Consider the following 20,112-nt stretch of genomic DNA (forward strand, 5'->3'; position numbering starts at 1 on the left):
ATTTAATGCAGGAAGTCAAATTTTCCACATGTCCTGTTAAGAGACTAGTTTCTACTATACGGCCCTTGATTAATGAAGGCATAAGATAATTCATCCTAACACCATGTGAGCAAGGATATTAATTTTCTCTGTTTTTTCAGTTAAGACAACTATATTTCAGTTGTCAGCCATGGTTTAGAAAAATAATGTACATATTGATATAGTCTGTCAATAATCTTTTATTGTTCCTAATATTTAGCTCTAGTTTTCTCCCACGCCAAATGGTTTCAATGAAAGGTAACAATTATAGCCAGGTTTCTTTCCAAACCTAAAGGTCAGGATGTCAGGCCAACACAGCCTGCAGATTAGTGAACCACAGGGAAAAAAAAAAAACTGCTTGAGAACGAGCTGTATACAATGAAAGCTCTGAAACTTTTATTGCTATTGAACGTGTCAGGTTATATTTCAAATCTAGATTCCTGAGCTGAGTCTACAGTACATGCAGGAATCGAAGGAGTACACACACATTTCTTTTTCTTTATTCTTGAAACTTTCGGCACCAACTTCTGCCTTAACTTACACCTCATGCAATCTCATCCAAGTTTCTTGCTTTTGGGGTCAGCAAAGTTTGAACAGTAACGCAATTTATATGTTGGAGAAAAGTTGGGCAGAAGTTGGTCAGAAAATGGGTGTAAGTTATAACTGATTCAGCATTCAAAGAGTTTGGAGATGGAGTGTAACTTGTGAGAAGGGTGAAGGGAGATGTCGGATCAAAAGGCAATTGTCAGGAATGTATATACTAAAGCACATTTTATCTTCTCTCCTTCTGTTTGCTACTTCTCTCACTATATGCCCCCTTCCACCAAATCATGGCAAATTATTCTACCATTTAAACATTTTCAGACCAACTTTATGCACTATTTAATACCATCCTTTCAAATCACTGCTGAATTCAGCTGAGAGGCTTCCATGCAGCTGTACCTTCTTACTTCAGGATCAACATGCCTTAATAAAGTATGGATCAGTGTAGTATTTCTCCTTAAAATTTACCTACTTCTAGTGGGTTACTGATGTTTTAACACTACCCACACTACCAAATAGATCTAGAATTATCAGTGAATCACATTTTACATGAAATAAAACTAGATTAAAGCAGATTAAGACAACCAGGAACTAAAGTTTAATCCTTCAAATATTCATTGGTGGAGTAGGCCGATACTCTATGATTACCAATAACTGTGCTGATGATGAACTTTCGACTATTTCATTTTAGAATGCTGCATTTTAACTTTGACTAAACACTAAGCAAAGTCAGGCCAGTTGTAACAATGATTAGAAATAAAACTGAAAAATTCCAGAACATACAATTTAGAGAATGCAGAAAAAAGTGTATTACATATGATCACTTTAAAATTACTTTAGCACATTAAATATTTTCCTAGTGAGAAATTGTAAATACACTAAAGTTTGCAAAAACAACATAATTTAACATATTTTGGGCCAGATCCTGCGTTAACCAGGTTGTGTACCTCCACTGAAATCAGTGAAGCTACGCAGATTTACACCAGCAGATTTAAACCACACTATATATTTTGCGCCTTCTGTGTTCTAGTTCTGCAAATTATTGAACAGTGTCATTTTATTGATTATTGTAAACTACAAGGAAACTGCAAGACTGCAGTTTGTTTAAAGCATACCGAAAATCTGTAAAGCCCAAAAGAACATTCATTCTTAGTGATAACATCCTTGGACATGCTTCTAATAGGAATTGGAGCCACAGTATTTGCTTCACTGTGTTTGGATCATGATTTATTCCTGGCCAAACAATAGGATGGGAATGATGAAAACATTTCTTATGCATGCTAACATTTCTCACATTGAGCACCTCTGCTGAACTGTCCACATTCCACAATGAAATCCATGACTCTTTCCTGAACAGTGAAAGACAATTTAGAACTCATCAATTCTTCATGCATGAATTCTTCAAACAATTATTTTCCAATGTGCAGTACCTCACCTTTGTCAACAGGTTAAAAGAGAGGGGCATTGGATTTGGGGAAGATTGCGTGACTCTAGATCCACCTTGCTCCCCACTACCACAGTACTCCAGATGTTGCAAATCAAGCAGCATCTTGAAAGCCCCCCATCTTTCTTCCCTGCTCCTGTGGCAGTGGGAGCATCTAATTCATGAATGTTTGCCTGCCCTCGAAGAACTCAGGCTAGCCATGGGTAGCACCACAATGGATGCCCACCCCTAATAGCATGTAGCTATCTATTGTTTTTGGATTGTTAGGAAAGCAAGACAATCAGAATACTCACGTGGATTGTAGAGTCATCCATCAATATAATTAATCTCTGGAATAATTAACACAAGCTCAAAATGTATTTTATGTGCTACCACTCTGACTGCTTGGCTGTTAGCAGAGCTTAAATTTAAGAGACAGATATTTTTGTTTGGTAAATTGAGCCCTAAAGTGGTACTTTGTTTTTTTATTTCAAATGATAATGTTTGTAGAGTCAGGACAATGAAGAAAATCTGACATTTACAATACAATGCAGCATCTACCTTTGACTTGCCCGCTGTTTATACTACACCTTTGTTTCTCCTAGGACTAAAAATGTCTAGTGGCCTAATCTCTGATGATAGTCCTATTTTTCTATTAAATGTAATTTGGAACCATCTGTTGCCCATCCTATGACTATACCCTATCTTTCAGGACTGCCTTGCTTTCCTATTCTTGATAATGCAAGTTCCTCTCCTGAAGGCAAACTGGAACAATTTGGTTGGAGCAGGCCATAATATATCCCACTAGTCCAAAAGGATGTTCATACCATCTCAACAAAACAGGCTTCCTTCACATAGTGCAGCAAGTGGTGCTCTAAACACAGGACAAACATATAGAGCTGGAAATCCCCTTTCAGGGAATTGTACTATAGAGCCCAGCATTCAAACTGTTTGATGCTTGCACACTAGTCTGGTCTAGTGTATGTGCACAACTCCCCATTGTATGTGCACTTGATGGTATTTGCACATCTGCATCAAGCATGCAAAAGTGGGCATGCCTTTTTGTGCATATCCATTTGAAAAATCTGGTCTTTAGTTTCAGAATTTAAGTTGGAGGGGGAGGGAAAATATTATTCTAGTATATTTTTTTCAGGTCTCTAATTCTGACATAACAACACAATACAAAGTCTCTATCCTCTGTTCACTCTGTAACATGGGCTACACTCCGGATTTTCTACGATTAAATAAGAAAATGTAGTCTTTATCCACACAATAGTGTATGCTATAAAGCCTCACTAAACATTATTCTATAATGTAAGAGGGGAATCTAAAGTCTTCTGAAGCAACAATACATTTTCCTGTGGTTATAAGGGAGTACAAGCATAAATGAAGAGTTATGATACGGCATACTTAAAATGGCTCACTATAGGCATTAAAAGAGGAAATGGCTATATTCTGAAGTGTTACCTAAAATTGAATCACTCTGATAAGCATTACTATCTTGTCTTACAATAAGCATCCCTCACAAAGTTCACCAGAATACAGGCAGCGTTTCCTTTAAGTCATCACATCATATTAAGTTATTTCAATTATATTTATTTTTCTCTGATACCGAGAAGCTCATTCATGTCTTTATTTCCTTTTGATTAGACTACTGCAATATTCAGCTTGTTGGGATTGTTTTTTAAACCAAGCAGGATCATGACTAAACAACTTGAAAGAAGGATAGCTTCTGACATAAGTAAATGCGAACATAGGAACCTAACCTGCAGGTTTTGCCTTAACTACCTGTAAAACTTAGTACTGATTTCAAGATCTTTCAAGAACACTTTTCTTTTTACAGCCAGGTTCATGCCATATCTGCTCAGGTTCTTACACTCCAGAGTCAAACAACTTGTAAATTCCAACTACGAAACAGCAAACATTGTGTAACAGGGCTTTTTCTGCAATGCTCTACAACCATAGTTAGTTCTTCACAGAACACTTAGGAGGTTAATTATCTCTATTTTAAATCATCATTTAAAAACATGCTCTTCTTAAAATCTACGGGCCAGATCCTCAGCTGTTGTTCATCAGCATTGTTCTACTGAAGTTAATAGAGGTGAATTATTTTACACCAGCTGAGGATCTGGCTGTCTTACTTTTCATGTTATTGCTTCTTTTCTTCATCTATTTTCAGACATGAACTTTGAGAACTTCTTTGTGAGAGATGAACAACTAAGCAATAGCAATGCTATTTGTTTGGAACTATACCCATCTTTCCTGCCTAGTGAAAGGGCCCATTGAAATATAGTCCTCAGTGGGCAGGGAAGTGGTATCGTCAACCCTAATGTTCAAAATATATGAGTTAGACACACACATACACCCAAATCATGGGACTGGCTTAAAAATCATGCAATTTAAAAAGTAAAGTTTGGCTTCTTTATTTGCCTTTTGTTTTTTGAACATTTAAGGTTCACATTTTTCTCTGCAATCATAGGACTTAAAACTTCATTAAAAAAATAGCCCAAAAGCCGAGTTTCTTATACAAGTCACATGAATCCAAGACCACCACCAAACATCATGAGATTCACAATCAGCTCGGGAAAGATGACAGAAGTGAAAAGGAGAAGTTCTGAAAAGACAGAGTAACTTCTCCCATGAGAACAGAAGCCCAGATCTCCGGTTATCCTCTTTGAACTCCAGTCATTGCTGCTGCTACAAGGAATTTATGCTCCTCCAAGCATTGAGGCCTGTGGGAAAGCTCCAGGTCCTTATCAGCACTGCCTGATCCTGCTCTTCTTACAAGAACCTGGGATCTTCCTTGTGAAATACAGGAGTTTAAAGTGCTAAGCAACTCTGAACTCACACTGAACTAAATAAGAAGTTACTCAGCATCTCACAGCACCGGACTCAAATGCTGTTATTAGTCCTCAACTCCTCGTAGCAGACCCAGGAACTCTCTCATCCTTATTTCAAAATGTTACAACAGGATACAATTAAGCACAATTAACAAAGGGGTCAAATGGTCATCTGATAAACACTGGTCCAAACAGGCAGCCTGGAAAGGTGAGCACTGCTAAGGCTGCGCATATTGATGAGAGGGAAAATAGTATAATTTAAGGATTTTTTAAAAAAGTGTATTAAACTAGAAAGATGTGCTTTCTTTGTTTTATCTTTATTATGTAGAGACATTTCAGAGTAAGTTTGCACAATTTTATACCTTACAGACCTGAACTAGGTAAGTCCCACAACACCTGAGTGAGCTTCCCCAGAATTCAATCTGAGTTTTACTGCTTTAATCATTATTTGTTTCTCTACAAGACTGTCTGTCTTAAACAATAAATAAGTTTTTAAGGTTATGATTCACAGCAATCCACTGACTTCTCCTTTTAAAACAATGCCTCTGAAATGCCCAGGAAGAATGCACAGTACAAGTGCCAGGAGCTACCAGGCCCTCAGGAGCTAAATCCTATACATTTTTATCAAAATGTCCGGTGGCACCAAATCAAATGCCTTACAGAAGGCAAAGTATATTACATGAACACTATTACCTTTATCAACCAAACTTGTCATCTCATCAAAAAATATTAAGTAAATTTAACAGGACCTATTTTCCATAAACCCATGTTGATATGCATTCATTACATTACTCTTTTAATTAATCGAATCCCATATCAGCCACTCCATTATCTTGCCCAGGATCAATGTCAGGCTGACAGGCCTATAATTACCTTTGTCATACCATTTATCTTTTTTTTTTAAACTGACACATTAACTTTGCTCTGGAACTTCTACAGTGCCCCAAGACTTATTGAAAAGTCAAGATTGATGGTCCAGCAAGCACTTCAACTAGTTCTTTTAAAACTCTTGGATGCAACTTATCCAGAATTGCTGATTTTAAAATGTCTAACATTAATAGCTTCTGTTCAATGTGCTCCAGAGGTATTAGTGAAATGGAAAGACTCATATCATCACTGGCAGAATAGGGCCCTGACCCATGACTAGGGCTCCTAAGTGTTATAACAATAGTATATATATATATTTTAGTCATATATATAGTATGGAAGGATGGATGGATGGCTACATATCTCATCCATCCTTTTTAAAACTTCACAGATTAAAGACCTTTTCCTTCACAAATAAAAACAATTGTTAAGAGGAGTTATCATTATCAAAACAGTAAATATAATAATGCCACTATATAAATCATGGTACACCCATGCCTTGAATACTGCATACAGTTCTGGTCCCCCCTCCCATCCCCCCCCCCCCAAAAAAAAAAAAAAAAAAAAAAAAAAAAAAAAAAAGATATATTAGAATTGGCAAAGATACAGCGAAGGGCAACAAAAATGAATAGGGGTATGGAACAGCTTCCGTATAAGAAGAGATTAAAAAGATTGGGAGTGTTCATCTTGGAAAAGTGAGGACTAAGAGAGATATGATAGAGGTCTATAAAATCATGAATAGTGGGGAGAAAGTGAATGAGAAAGGATTATTTACCCCTTCAGATAACATAAGTACTATAGGTCACCCAATGAAATTAATAGCAGCAGGTTTAAAACAAACAAAAGGAAGTACATCTTCCCACAACACAGAGTCAACCTGTGGAACTCATTTTTAGGGGATGCAGTGAAGGCCAAAAGTAAAACTGACTTAAAAAAAGAATTAGATAAATTCATGGGGATAGGTTCATCAATGTCTATTAGCCAAGATGGTCAGGAATGCAATCCCATGCTCCAGGAGTTCCAGAGCCTCTGAGTGCCAGATGCTGGGATTGGATGACAGGGGATGGATCACTCAAACAGCTGCTGTTCCGTTCTTCCCTCTGAAGCACCTGGCATTGGTCACTGTTGGAAGACAGGACACTGGGCTAGATGAACCATTGTCTGACCCAGTATGGCTGTTCTTATGTGTAGGAACTGAGTAGGCCATTGGGGCTTTACAACAGGTATTCCTTTAATTTCATTCATTTTGCTATAGTTTAAATACACGAGTGTTAAAAACAATAATATAGTGAGGAAGAAATCTGATTCATTTCAGACTATGTGTAAAGGGTTATCATAGGCCAAATTCTCTGCAGACATGAATGAGTAAAATATTAGTCATTATAGGTGACATCACATACAGCATCAGAGAATTTGGCCCTAAATATGTTATTTATATGGATGAAAATACTATTGGTCATTCTGCTAAGGTCTGATTTAGCTTTCAATATTGTACAAGGGAGCACTGGAGGAATTTCTTTCCTTGTTTTGTTGGTTGCCAACAATGGATGTGTACCATGTACTAGCGCTGATACCTCACATTTTCCTGACTTGCTTTCTAGGTTTCCACTTATTACTTTAGTAATGTGCCCCTGTACTGGGACACACTGTGCCATAGCCATCTATCAGTTGTCCATGCCCAACCTGCAATAAAGGATGGGCAGCTCCAAGCTCGACTCCTATAATTGTGATTACAGCACCCATCACTGAATAGGAGGAGCCAAAGAGTGGATGATACCACCAGCATAGTCTAGTACACTGGCACAATTGCTTACGATGGTTGGAAACTACTGGCTTGGTTTGACTACTGGAGCATCTCTCTGGTAACACTGTAATCTCTGGCCAAAGTACAGGCCTCTAAAACGGGTACTGTTATACTCATTTTTAGTAATTTTTGCACAGAAATCACCTCAAAATACAAAACAAAATACAAACCAATTCCTGCTCCCCCAGCACCCTACTCTCTAACTAAATGAGCTGTTGTCAGGGTTGACAAGTTCTGCCTGCTGTAGCACTTGGGTGTTTTATAGGAAATTTTAGCCAGGGGTGTTATTTTAAGAGATGAGCAAATGGGGAAACCCCATGGCCTAACCAATAAAATATGAACTTAGGTGCAGTGAAGTACTCATAAATATAACTCAGAACAAGAGGATTCATTGTTCCTCCCGATCCCTTTTAGCTGATTCTCTGATCTCAGCCTCTCAGTATGCGTCATGGCAGCCCTCATCCTATAACCTGTGGTTTTTAAAAGCTCACTACTATGTTATTTATGACTACAAGTGTCAGTAGCCAGTCTCTGTGCTCCCTACACACACTGAGGGAAGCGGAGGCTTCTTTTTTTTTTTTTTTTTTGCTAGGATTAAAGGGTTTGCATCTGGAACTGAATGGTCTGGGGACACTGAAGAAGTTATTTTGCTATGAGGGAAGAATTGGAGGATGAAGAATTCAGTTCCCCACCTCTACCTGTATGGCTTAAAGAGCATTCCTCACCCTCTCTCATTTACACCTCATCCATCTTCATCTTGCGCACTTTCATTCTCCTGTCTCTCTTTCAACACCATTCTCCCTCTCTACCACCTTCTCACATTTTTTTTTCCAAGCTCAAGAACTTTATTGGCATGACAAGGTATACAAGCATCACGCAAGGTAATACATCACATTACATAACAGCTATTCCAATGGGGGCACTCTGTCGATCTGTCCTCTTTCAGTCTCTCCTTTGCCATCTTTATCTCATTCATTTTTCTTATCCCTGCTCTTTCCATCTCCTGCATTGTCTTCTATTCTTAATGCTTCTCCTCCTTTCATTGTCTCTTCAGCAAAATGAAACTGCCATGAAATTGAAGTTCAGTGGCCCGCCTTAGCTGCCCAGGAGGCAGACAAGGAAGAGAGAATGGGAAAAGTGTGGGAAATAATTACAAGTCTGGTAGTAGTCAGAGTTCTCCTGAAGCCCTGGGAGGTCTTTCTTTAGCAGGAGGCTGCAAGTGGCACTTCATAAAGCTGTTCATCATCAGCTACGTGGGAATACAAGACTGCACCTCAAATGATAATCAATTTTCTGCTAAACTCAGTTGGCCTGTAGGCCCAAGAAAACTAGCCCAAAGGAAGTGTCATGGCTAGAAATGGACTGCTCATGTCAGATACCCCAGTTATTCAGGCAGTAGGTGGGTGGCAGTGGTAAAACTCAAAATATCACATTCAGAGAAATTAATAATAGCAGCAGTAAATGTAAGAAACCACATATGTGCCAAGGTTGGCCTGTTATCTGAGAGTTTCTAGCAAGACTAGAGGTTAGGAGAGGAGCCCGGGCAAAAAAGTTAAGATAGTATGTCCACATCCCCTCGGCAGATTTATTACTCCTTAGAGATTCTCCTCAGAGAATGAGTCCTCATCAGCCTCTCTCTTCCTCTTTCGCAGCTAGTCACTGGGAGTTGGTGTTTTCCGAGGAAAATATGTACAGTACAATACACACAATTCTTATGTCCCCACCCCAAACCTGTGTTTAGTCTGGCAAAGCAACATGTAATAAAGAAAAATAAGCAGAACTGGGTCAGCCATCCTTCATCATGGGAAAATATTAATATTTTAAAATATATTTTGTATATAATTTTATAGAGAGAGAGATTATAGACATATAGATATCCCTTCACCATGCACTTCTGCCCATCTGCTAAATCAGTTTCTCTTCAGTTATCTGCAATTTCTTTCAAATCTGTCGGCAAGGGAAGTCAGACAGTTTTATGCTCCAGTTAATGGAGAGCTTGACATTTTTTTGGCTGAGTTGCTACAACAATTTACTTGAATTTAAAGTGTTAACTTTGGCAAAAGAATTAATTGACAGTTATGAAAACATTATTTTGATAGATGATATTCATGGAAAACACACAAACCTATCTAAAGGTATGTCTATATAACTCATAACGTTCACGTAACAGGAGAAATTCCCAAGGAAATATATATATATGAAGAGACAATGCAATATAGTTCTAGGATGGAAGGACAGACAACTATTTCTCTTTTGAAATCCTAACAACTTGCTCTGTCACAATGTAAAAATAGGTTAGTACTGACTAAAATGATTAGAGTTGGGTGAGCTGTGGGTAGTGAAAGAGTTATTCAATTAATTCATAGTTTTTTTGTTCTTGTAAAAAATGTGTTCATTTGTTCATATTTGTTCATTATTCAAAGCTGTTTTGGCACTTGATGTGAACATATAAAATTATTCTCTTGGTACACATAGTTTGTGATGTTTCTTTGGACTTCTAATTCACATTGGATTGTTTCTGTTTGCTGAATGGATGACTGAAAATTTTATTGTGACGGGAAATCAAAAGAGATTTCAAGTTGCCAGCAAAGCTCTTGTTTGAACAGTATTAGCAAGACTCACTTGCTACGTTTCTTGCAAAACCTTCATTTGTATGAAAATTCAAAGAAAAACAGTGATTTTTGTAGTTTCCAATCAACATCTTCATGAACACTTTTTTGCAGTATTTGCCCAACTACCCAAATAATTAAGATCTGTGGGCTATTATATTTAATGTTTATTTCTTCATTTCTATCTGTCTGTTTAATACAAGATAATAACAGCACCTTTTGCATCACTTTCATTAAGGTTATGTATTTCTGTGATGTAAATAATGTATTCTATCCAAAGAAATTTACTCATAGCTAAAATTAAGCCTACAAGGTCAGGACTTTATTTTAAAATGTTTGGCCATTCCTAAATGCTATATGAATATAGAAGTTAATGGTTTCTGATGCTCTTTGCATTCATATATCAAAACTAGTTCCGTTTCCGCTATTCTTAACATTTTCTAGCCTAGTTCTCCAGACCCTTGACTAATGAATGGCTACTTTCGTGAGGAAGGTTATAGCAAGTTAATTTTTTTGGTTTAGGAAATTAGCTACTGTACATGCACAATGGCTAAATATGGATAGGAGCCCCTCTTTTTTATTTTATATAATTCAAATAGTAATAAATGGATTTGTAAGTATTTTAAGTATGGACTAAACATAACAAAGCCTTAAAATGACTCCACAAAAATTGTTTTCTATCATATTTGTAATATAGAATAAACACAATAGGCTATAATGATTCTATTTTTTGTTTACACACACACACACACACACACACACACACACACACACACAGAGGATAAGTTATTCACAATTAAAAGAGGAGCATAAATATGCCTTAAACAAGCAGAACTCTCTTTGATTTCAACCTTTGATTCAGTAGCTGACTCCAAAGGTTCTAGTGGGGGGGACACTTCAATTAGGAGTGCAGGATCTAGCCCCAAAACTCCTTATGAAAGTAGTTTCTGTTTATGTACATAAGCTGCTTTTTAGAGCTAAATATCATAGTCATTCCTTCTTTGAAATAGCATGCAAAGTTCTGGCTGACAAATTTAATAATGACCTTCCCATATGCATTTTTAAATATTAAAACCACTTTCATGTTAGGCAAGAAAATAATAATTGAAAACCATAGGTTTTATTTTTGTATTTCCATAATGGAACAAATCTATTCAAACCAAATATAGAAAGACAGAAAGTACAATTGCTTATTAAAAGGCAAATATTTGCTTACAGCAACTTTTACAGATGAATTGTATACAAAAGAAAATATATATAAACATATTTATAGAAATGTGGAGAAACCCGTAAGCACAGTGGTAGCAGTGGTCATTGTGATGGTGTATGGACAACTTAATCTTTTTACGGGAAATGTTTGAACACAACTGTTAAAATCCTTGTTGTCTCTTTGGTCCGAACTTGAGCCAATATTTTCTTTAATTCAATCTTGCATTTTTTTAAGATGGGGGGTGGGCAAACCCTGACATTTTTTTTCAGCTAAATCCTTCCTTTGACATAATTCCCACTGGACACAGTGAGCAAGGGATGTATAATTATTATAGGATTTAGTTCTTCTCTGGTGAATACGGTGTCATATATGTCATTTTGGAGCTCAGCCAAAAAGAAGATGCCAGAACTCTAAGCTGCAGTCAGTCACTTGCAACAGTCTGGGTCAAAGTGTAACAGGAGAAAAACCACCCATGAACAAACCAAAGAAGCCCTGAAGTTGTAGGCTATATGATCAGATTATTGAAAACTCTGTGGTTTATTGTGGTGAGGTTTTATTCTTTGTCTGCTGGACCAACTCAGTTAACTCTTCTGTCAGAATGGAGTCAATATTTATGGTGAGTTGCCAATGTGCTCAGCATTGTACAAAACATAGGAGAACACATAATCCCCGCCCTGTCTATATCTTTTGAGAAAGGGGTCATAATTCTGGTATAAGCAGCATGGGCGTACAATTATTTTAGACAAGATAAATGCATTAATTTTTTCCCTCCTGGTTGCTTGAGGGAATTTATTATAATTGCAGTTCCCTCAGTAGTATTTTTTAAATGTATTTAAAAAGGTGAGAAGTTTAGAACTCCATTCTGATAGGTAGATTTTTATTGGAATTAGCACGTAAATGAAGTTTTTGTTCTTCAATAGAAAGTGATTTGTCCTTCACTGATTTTTATTTCCCCCCCCAGTTTCTTTTGAAATTTATGGTGTTTCCCATAAGGATGATATACTTTTCTAGCTCATACCTAGTAAGGCTTCTCCAGCAGGACACTTACACGTTTGTTGTTTTACCATATGTGCTTTAAGCAATTATAATTGGCAATGCAGTGGTTTAAATTTAAAATGCCATGATGATTAAACTGCTTTGGAAGCAGTATTGACCATATTAATACTGGCATATAATTAAATACATTTTATCTGTGCAATCTGGGATTAAAAAAATTATTAATTTGATAAAAGTATTTTGATGCTTCTAATCTAGATGACTTGCATTCTTTTATTAACATTTCAAGTTTTACTAATTTTAAAAGGTATAGTGTTAGCATTAATTTAGCAATGTATATTTTCTGCATTGTATGTTAACATAACTTGCCCTCATCTGTCAAGATCTTAAATCTTACCAAATGGGTACCTGTTTCAATGACTTATTTAGTCATACATTAATTATGCTAAAACAAGGGCTCATTTAATAAAAATGTTAAAACTAATCTGTACTAGTCATCAATATTTATTATTAATGTTACACAGTGAAGCATGCTATAAAACCACAATTATACAGAATGCTCACTGTGGAAGGGCATTCAAACCAATTTAGGGTTAAGTCTAAATTAGGTTTAAGGTACATTTTTAATAGCTTATAGATACCAAACAAAACCTGGAATTTATATAGTATTCTTGAGATTTTAATTACTAAATGTCTAATTAGTGTGACCTCTGGAAAACTCTCTCTCCAAGTTTTCAGTTAAAAAATGAAGTCAAAGCATATAAAGTTATTTTTAAATGCTTTTTTTAAGGACCTCAGACCAGTATGAAAGGCAGAAAAATTAAGACACGTAGACAGGACTGGCATTCACCTGAATGGGAGATTTGCCTGTGTTAATACTGCAGAATCCAGCCAGTACAGTCTTGATCTCAATTCTGCATGTTTAACATTTCATCCCGTAAGAAGTCCTATTAAAATCAACAGGAATACTCATGGGGCAGATCCTCAGCTGCTGTAGGTGGATGTCACTCAGTTGACTTTAATGGAACTGCACCACTTTACACTAGATGAGGATCTGGCTGCAACTTATTAGCTTAAGTATATATGTAAACTTTTGTAGGATCGGGTCCTTGACTATTGCTTAGGAGATCATAGTATTTCCTATTTTTATAATATTTTAATTTTAAATGCTGGAGGGTACCTTTCAAAAGTTGCTTCACGTTGCCAATAATTTTTAAACTAATATGCAGATAATATATACGTATAATATTTAGAAAATCTCTGGAAAGGAAATTACTTTAAAAAAAATCAGTTTCATTCTGTTCAAATTGTTGACTTCCGGGAACAAAAAATAAAATTAATTTATTAATTGTATTTTGAGTTGCAGATATATGTTGCTGTTTTTGTTTAAAAAAAGAGTCTAAAAATTGAACATACTAATCTGCCAACTAATTAATGAAATGTGATTTTATTATTATGTCAATTAAACTCAAGGGTGTCATTTTCCTACAAATTACGGTAGCTAAGAAGGTTAGTAATTAGAGATATGTTTTATCCTGCTGCAGGGTTTAGGGAGCTGGAAGACAAAAAAAAAAAAACCTAAAATGTGTGATATAATGTGTATTTCAGAACATGGGCCAATATTTAAAAAGTTACCATAATAACTATTATTCTGGAAAGCAAGAGTTTAATCACATCTTTTACAACATTTGTGGAAAACCTTCAGGTTTTCATTTAAACTCTTTTGCTACTAAAGTCAAATTAGAAGCTGTATAAATAGTGCTGTCAGGCTTGCAGCATATTCATCCTTTCATTTTTAGATTGTAAAAATAGTGAGTAAATTAAGTAAATTGTTTGCAACATTCTTAATGAAATTTAAGTTGCCTGTTCTATTTAAGACACATGCAACCGATTTTTTCATTGAATTATGTAATGTTTCATAACTGATAAACATGTTGCTACTCAAGATCAAATATATTTGGGTTTCATACCTTAATAAACATACATTTTGAAGAGTCCAGGAACTCTTCTTTTTGACATGTTTCTGGTATTAAATATTATAGCTATTATTTATCTTATAAATAAACAAACAGAATCAGACCTAACCCCAGGTTATAGGCAAAACACTAAAATATGATCCTTGTTTATAAAATAGGAACAACGAAGAATGCCACAAAATCTAGCCCTCAAGCTGAAAAGATAACAAAAATCTGACATTTACCAACAGAATAAATAAATAAATAAAAACACATGCCAGCTCTCTTTTCAGAAACGGCTTGATTCCCCACCACTCTAAACTTTCTAGCCTTTAGAATATTAACATCTGATGTTTGTTTATGTTTGAGCTTTACATAAAACTGAGCAAAAAATAACCCACCAATACACAGAAGTGATTGATATTTTTAGTTTAAAAAAAAAAAAATGAAGCTGGCCTAAGGCTAAAACTTTCATTACATCAATGAAAGAAAGAAAACAGAAGCCAGGAGCGGGGAGTTATAGAAACCGACTTTATATAAACAGTGAGAGAAACCTTTTTCCATGGCCACCTACAACGTAGCTACTTTACCATTAGTATAACTTCCATTTTATTAGTAGTACAACTTCCAGGGCCCAATCCTGCTCTCCGCTGGGAGATTTGCCTCTATTTGACAAACTAGTGCCCTGATCCTGTAGTTTGTACAGAAAAGAAAAAAAATGTTTAGACATACCTAAATTGACAAAGCTCATGACCATGTCAGCATCATTGAGAAAGTTGGTGTCACGCAGGCTGGCTAAGGGAGGACTCTGTGTGGTCAGAGGGGTCGTGCGAGACAATTGTATTCTCCGGGAGTATCCATTTGGAGATGCAGGGTATCCTTTCCTCACTCCTCTGCTCTCTCCTCCCATTGATTCTCTCAGTGAATACTCCAGTTCCTCAGTATCCTCTTCATTTGTCATGGCATTGTACAGGTCCAGCATGAAGAGGGGTGCAGAAGAAGCCTGCTTTCCAGGTGAAAATGGTCTGGGTCTGTGAGGTAAACCCAAGATAGAAAGAATCTCTCTCTGGATCTCCCTTCTCTCATGATTCCGCAGCCTCCTGTAAATGAAACTTGAATGGACATGATTGTCTCCTAAGCCTCCCTGTGCATGACCCACTAGAACCCAGCAATTCCAGAGTAAGCCCAGGAAAGCTTTGAGTGCTGTTGGGTTCATCTTTGAAAAGAAAAAGAACAAAAATATTTCTCCTGCTGGTTCTGAGCTCCTATGAGGTCTGCTTTCCCAGTGACTGAAAAACAAAATTTACCTATTCTTCATGTCAATGTCATCTCTAAACATAACATCTTTGGTGATTCTCCCCCGCCCTCCGTTTAAATATTATGGAATGTGTCAGGTTGCAGTTATTTCTAAGAAAGCTGAAATTCAGACTTCCAATTTTCCACTGTTGTTATCGTTTTTTCTGCATTTATGGAGCAGAAGACCAGTATTTTGTCAGCTGACCTAGGCATTCCTATAAAAACCTTAAGATAACCAGGTCTTTAGTTCAGAGCTGTGTTAGCAAGAACTGATCTTCTGACACACTGTAGTTCCCAAAGTGATCTTCTCTTGTTATTCTGAGTTCTTCTCACACCTTGCGCTCTTTCCAAGATAAAGTCCTGAATCACAGATTTGTCTTGATCTGTACTTTGGTAGTATAACTTATATTTGTCCAGCAGCCAGGTGATAACTTTAACATCTTTTGAATCACCTTAGTGTAAACTAATTCTAAAGCACATACTAATCTAACTCATATGTTTCCCTGAATTAACTGGAAAAAACTTCTGTAAATCCATTCAACCCCTGTCAGCTTCTTAGCTGTTATTTCCAACTCTAGCAAGCACAAATATAACAGCTCTCTTCAACAGAGATCTAAAGACTAATGTAAGCACAACCCTGCTGGGAAAGAAGAGGCTTCTCATTGTAATTTGAAACGGGCAAAGCAAAAAAGTCCTTAACCCTTCTGTTGCCAGTCAAAGTTTCACCCCCCAGTACCCCAATGTACAGTAATATACGTAAATTGGCTATATACCTAATTTGACATTTACAAACAGCTTCTAGAAAAAACCTACTCTATAATTTAATTTTACTTTACCTCTATGTTCTAAATTTGTTCATGCTCTCATAATATAGATCTTTGAGTTTGCAAATTAGTAAATAATTTGATTATGACACACTCAATCACATGACATATTAAATTAGGAACTTATTTTGTGAAGTGTTTATATTTTAAGATGCTTACATAAACAAAGATTACATTTTTTAAAAAAAACCCTGAGTTGTTTTTTTTAGGTAATTTATCAATTAAAGGTCAGTTTACTTCTCTGTTTCCTGAAAATTAACAGAATGCAATCTAAATTAAAACAAATTAAGTCAGCAAGCAATATATTCAAAATGCATATAGGTTGTAATTGGTAATTAGCAATAATAATTTATTTAAAGTGTATTTTGTGTCATAAATGACAATAATGCATCTCCTAATATAAGTCCAAAACTGAGATTTAAACTTATAACTTGTTACCAATAAACAATTTATTTCTCTAATTTAGTTTAACTGACTAGATAACTGAACAGTTATACACAAATGCTTCACTTGAAATTAAGGTTCTCTTCTTGATTTTATTAAGGCCTGAATCTTGGATTTTCATATAATTTAAACAAAATCATAGTTTTATGTATCACTATTGCTTAAAATTACTTGCAGTCAGAAATCTGTTTCTTAATATTTGGTTTTAACCTTAGGGAAATTTCCCTTGATGAGGACACAACTGGAGAGTGAGGTGGGGGCAAGAATACAGAAGAAGGAAGAAATTGGACAAAATGAAAAAAGTTACTGAAATGCCTAAAATCTACGAAAGAACAGGACATAAATTGTCTTCAGGCAGCTTTCACTCATGTGACCAGCACCTACTCAGCAGATGACCATAGTTCTCAATGAATTTACGAGCATAACAGAAATGATATTCTCACCCTGATGAGCCACTCTTGAACAATTTCTCTAGTATAATAGGCACAAACAAGCTTTATTCCTATGTTCTGGGCCATATTCTGCCCTTGGGACCCAATCCAACTCCACCTAAAGTATATTGACTAATTTCCATTAAATCAAAGGCCCATTCAAGGCACACTGATTACAGCCATACAACCCCACTGAGTTCAGTGGGGTTGATGAGCATTGTCAAGGGAAGGATATATCCCATAGTGGGACTGCTATAATTAACTGAAGTTGATGGCAAAACTCTTATTGTCCTTTATAGTGGAATGATCAGGACCCTACTGAGTTTTCTTTTTCCATTTATTTTCCTTCAGCAACCATTTGCTGAGTTCACTATAAAGTAAATTTCAGTTTCCATTTAATTTTGAGCTCCCATTTTTCCTAGCCCTGTCACAGGGGAGTAATTGTGCCTAGGATGTTGTTGTATAACTGCCCCCATCATATCTCTCGTAACCTTGCCTATTTCTCTTTTTCACAAAAAGTTCTCATTTTTCTCTAGAGAGACAATCTTTTATTGGACCAACTTCTGTTAGTGAAATACGCAAGCTTTCAAGTTTACATAGAACTCTTCTTCTGTGTAGGTTCCACAGCTTGTCTCTTTCTCCAGCAGAAGTTGGTTCACTCATGTCGTCTCTCTAGTATCCTGAGACCAACACTGCTATAATAACCCTTTTTTTCCCTCTAAGCACTTATAAAAGCTCTTGGACTGATTGCCCTGGTGACTTTAGTGAGACCATGTAGGACGGTCATAGTGCTGCTGCCGCCCCTTAGATGAACTGAGGACTAATGTGCCTCAAGCAGAAACCCAGTCAGTCAATCTTTGGTTTCTCTTCTGAGAGTGCCAATTAATGCTCAGTTGTGAGGGCACCTTTTAATTGAGTAAACAACTTTCTGATAAGAATCAGAATAATCATATGAACCACTAATCATACATCTGATTGTGACAATTTCAGTCACTATCAAACTAAGCCAGAACCAAACACTTGACCTAGATATAAAAGGTTATCTACCCTGAGCCACCAAGTCCACTTGACTAGAACCTTCAATTAATTTTTGTCAGAAAAAACACAATATCCTTCCATAACAAGTTTATGTTTTACTGACAATAGACATTTGCCACAGATATCTCACACAGGGGGTGCCAGAGTCCTTCAGCTCCAAAAATTAAAGCTTCTATTAGTCAAGCCAAAAGAAGCTCGACTGAAGCAGTTAAGGTAGAGTAGGTTTTTTCCTTATCTTTTCTGTAGGTGGACTGGTTAGCAAAGGGAGATATCATACACAAATTTAGCACATTGATGTCTTTTACTGGCAAGTATTGGCTACAGATGACACAACAAATGATGTTCAGATCTGAATTGGGTTTAAGTGAGGATTCAGGTTCAACATCAGATTAGAGCTAGTATTCCGATTTTATGACAACAATCTTGTGGGCTGTTTGCATGAGATTTCAGTTTAAAAGTAATGGAAACTGTATGAAGCCAACTAGTTTCATAAGATTTTAGCTGCATTCAAATCAGAATAGGAAACTAGGCCCCTTGTGGTTTTGTATCTGATGCAGGACCAAAACTGTAGCAGTGTGTTTGAATCCAGAGATTTGAATCCAAATCCCACAGGAATTCAGATTCATTGGATTTGAGGTTCCAGTTTTTGACCATTTCTAAAATCAGCTATCCTCTTTCTGAAATATAAAAATGCATAGGCTTATCTTTTTTCACCCCTGGGCATTCTACTTGGAATTGAGTATGTAAACAATCTCTCTCCAGACATTGCAAATGGCAACTTTAGCATCATGGGTGTGCAGATCATTTAGATGACGTAAACAAAAATAATAAATCCTGGGAATCCCTGCGTTCAGGAAATAGCTATCCAGATTCGTGATACTTGACCACAGCATTTCAACAAGTAAAAATGCTTAACTCTGTGGCAAGTTACTGCGGTCATTGGATGTGTCATTGTTTTTATGTGAGGACACTGTCTGCTGCTCAAAAACAGACACAGACAGTACAGCTCACGGCCAGTCATCCTGTCAATTCTATGCATGCAAATGATGGATAGATCCAGCGTCCAGATCTGTATCATACATAAAATGAAGGTTCAGTCTTAAAGCTGTAGAAGTTTGCTCTTTGTTGGTATACTTGTTCTCTCCCTTGAGTTGTGGTTGAAAAATGAAGAAGGGACTTTAATGGAGAGATTTCACTAACCAGGGAAAAACCATTTGGAGCACAAGGAGAGGGTTTGATTTCCAATCACAAGAGGCAACAAGGAAGGAAGCCTGGCATATACATGAAGCGTATTTAGACATAGCATGTCTGCCACACTCTTACTGGAGCAGGAACATTACATAAAGTGCATGGAGATATCATGAAACAGAAAAATGCACATGTTACACCACCACCATTAAACTTGGACTTACTTGCAATGGCCTGGAGAGCTTGAGTTGCATGTCTCTGTGTCGGACATGTTAGACAACTCAGGAATAAAATGCACATAACTGACTTCAACTGGATCTCAATAGAAATGGGTGGTGTATGTTAAGTTGTATTTTTACTTACTGTACAAGTGAAACAACTGCTATGGATAGGGCCATAGACTTCAAACATGGAACTCTGAAACAGAATTCTGCTGGCAGACGAGAGAATATGATCTAAACTGGAATTCTTAATTATATTTAATGAGCCAGAATAAATTGCTGGGATATTGCTAAAATTAACTGCTGGAAACAAATGAAGTAACATTCGATTAAATGCAGCATACCCATATAAGCATTTTTCATTCTGGAGGATCCAAAAACGTTTACTAGTTACATAGAGTGGAT

The 20,112-nt window shown here is 36.5% G+C and overlaps 1 protein-coding gene across 1 annotated transcript in view; it reads right to left on the minus strand.

The window, feature by feature from the left end:
• The window catches only part of BMP5 (bone morphogenetic protein 5), a 72,509-nt gene extending 56,342 nt beyond the window's left edge, over nucleotides 1-16,167 (minus strand). Inside the window, exon 1 of the mRNA XM_067565535.1 lies at nucleotides 14,998-16,167. Coding sequence (XP_067421636.1) covers nucleotides 14,998-15,481 — 484 coding nt within the window. The 5' untranslated portion in view covers nucleotides 15,482-16,167. The remainder of the gene's footprint in view (nucleotides 1-14,997) is intronic.
• Between the last annotated feature and the right edge of the window lie 3,945 nt (nucleotides 16,168-20,112).

This window comes from Emydura macquarii, unplaced genomic scaffold, assembly GCF_026122565.2.
Source record: "Emydura macquarii macquarii isolate MOO-44397 ecotype Brisbane River unplaced genomic scaffold, CSIRO-AGI_Emac_v2 contig_2680, whole genome shotgun sequence".
Lineage (NCBI taxonomy): Eukaryota > Metazoa > Chordata > Testudines > Chelidae > Emydura > Emydura macquarii.